This window comes from Nestor notabilis, unplaced genomic scaffold (genome assembly GCF_000696875.1).
Source record: "Nestor notabilis isolate BGI_N333 unplaced genomic scaffold, ASM69687v1 scaffold10313, whole genome shotgun sequence".
In the NCBI taxonomy this organism is placed as follows: Eukaryota; Metazoa; Chordata; class Aves; order Psittaciformes; family Psittacidae; genus Nestor; species Nestor notabilis.
This window is the reverse complement of record NW_009920605.1, coordinates 3,889-5,707: the sequence shown is the minus strand read 5'-3', so window position 1 is coordinate 5,707 and position 1,819 is coordinate 3,889. Positions and strand designations below refer to the sequence as shown.

The following is a 1,819-nucleotide window of genomic DNA, read 5'->3' as shown; positions in this document are numbered from 1 at the left end:
GCGCTGAGCGACAGCGGACACGTGTCTCCTGAGGCAGCGCCGCCTCGGTAAGTCCCCCCTTTCCCAAGGGAATACCCCTTTACTCCACGGCATGGCCCTGAAACTGAGGAGTTTCACACTTCTGCTGTCTCAGAAGGAAGGTTTTTCCTGGAGTAACTTTCCGTGGCATTTTATGGAGAAATTAAATCTCAGCCGTGAGTGGCAACTCGGGTGGCTGGGGATGGAGTTTGTACCTGGGGTTTCTGTGCGTACCGAAAGGCAGGAAGCTGTTGTAATAAGGACGTTAACTGAAGCACGGGGAGATCTTTGGAGGCCCTCCCTTTTGGGGGGGTTTAGAAAGTCCATCACTGAATTTGGCAGACATTGCCCTAGTAAAGGTGAAAGTGCTGGAATGTTTCTGTAGCTCCTGCTGTTAGGAAAGGCCGGAGTCTTCTGAAGGAACCTGGTGTCGATCCCCCCCAGTGTGATCATTAAAAATGATAATGGCAGAAAATCATTAAGCATTTTTTGGATGTGCCCTTTAGAGCCCAACTTGCTTTATTCTTAACCAGGTGTCTGATGTGATTGGTGTTGGAGAGTCAGGAATTCTCTTAAGAGTTACCTTTTCCTATCAAGTTATGCCTAGGAAGTAAACGAAAAGTCTTTCTTTCTGGGAAGCTTTTTGGGAAGCATTTTGTGTTAAGGTACAGCATGTGAATTGAGCATCCCATCTGCTGGTGTGGTAGAAGAATTAACATAGTTCCTTTTGGTTTGCTGTTGCAGGAAGAGGCCTCGGGAAGATGCAGACATAGAAATGGAGGTAGATGACAGCAGGAAGGACATGACTGCTGCCTGCACCCCTCGAAGAAGAATTATCAACCTGACCAGTGTGTTGACTCTCCAGGAGGAAATCAGTAGCCAGGCACATGCAAGTAAGCAAAGCTTCTGCTGCTCAAGATTAGTGTTGTTTCACCACCTAAGTATGTCTGAACTGCTGAGGAAGAAGGTGTTTAAGAGGTGGGCCTGTCAGCTCCACTGTGCTGCTGAGTGAGCTTGTAACTGAAATGTGTCTTAACCACCAAGGGCCAGGGTGTGAAGAGGTTGTGTCCGGCCTAGAGAAGAGAAGGCTTCTTAAGGGGAGACCTTAGAGCAGCTCCAGTGCCTAAAGGGGCTCCAGGAAACCTGGAGAGGGGCTTTGGTCAAGGGCCTGTAGGGACAGGACAAGGGAATGGCTTGAACCTGCCAGAGGGGAGATTGAGATGAGCTCTTGGGCAGAAGCTCTTCCCTGTGAGGGTGCTGAGGCGCTGGCACAGGGTGCCCAGAGAAGCTGTGGCTGCCCCATCCCTGGCAGTGTTCAAGGGCAGGTTGGACACAGGGGCTTGGAGCAACCTGCTCTCCTGTGGCTGGAAATGAATTCTAAAAGGCTGAGGCTTATTTAATGTTTAATTTGCACTGAGGGCTAACTGTTGTGTTACATCCTAAATGAAAACTATGTGTGTTCATGCACACAAATGAGTAACACTTCAAAATGTGGGTAATTGGTAGGACGGGCCAGTAAGAAGCAGCAGTGACTGAATAGTCATCTGAGACTTTAATGCCAAACCCCACAAACCACTCAGCTAAATAAACTAGGGCAGGGTTGCAAATATGAAATTATACCCTGTTGTTTCTTCCTCCCCTCCATTCTTTCAGGTCTCCAGGAGATGCTCAGGGACCACTCTTTCGTGGGCTGTGTCAGTCCTCAGTGGGCACTGGCCCAGTATCAGACAAAACTGTACCTTCTCAATACAACAAAACTCAGGTAAAGCACATGCTAGACTTGTCAGTTGAAGTAAATACC

General features: G+C 48.5%; 1 protein-coding gene across 1 annotated transcript in view; it reads left to right on the top strand.

Annotated features, from left to right (window-relative positions):
* Positions 1-6: 6 nt before the first annotated feature.
* Positions 7-1,819, top strand: part of LOC104402778 (DNA mismatch repair protein Mlh1-like) — a gene marked incomplete at its 5' end in the record, with an annotated part of 4,795 nt that continues 2,982 nt past the window's right edge. The window contains 3 exons of the mRNA XM_010010748.1: positions 7-47; positions 763-911; positions 1,672-1,780. Coding sequence (XP_010009050.1) covers positions 7-47; positions 763-911; positions 1,672-1,780 — 299 coding nt within the window. The remainder of the gene's footprint in view (positions 48-762; positions 912-1,671; positions 1,781-1,819) is intronic.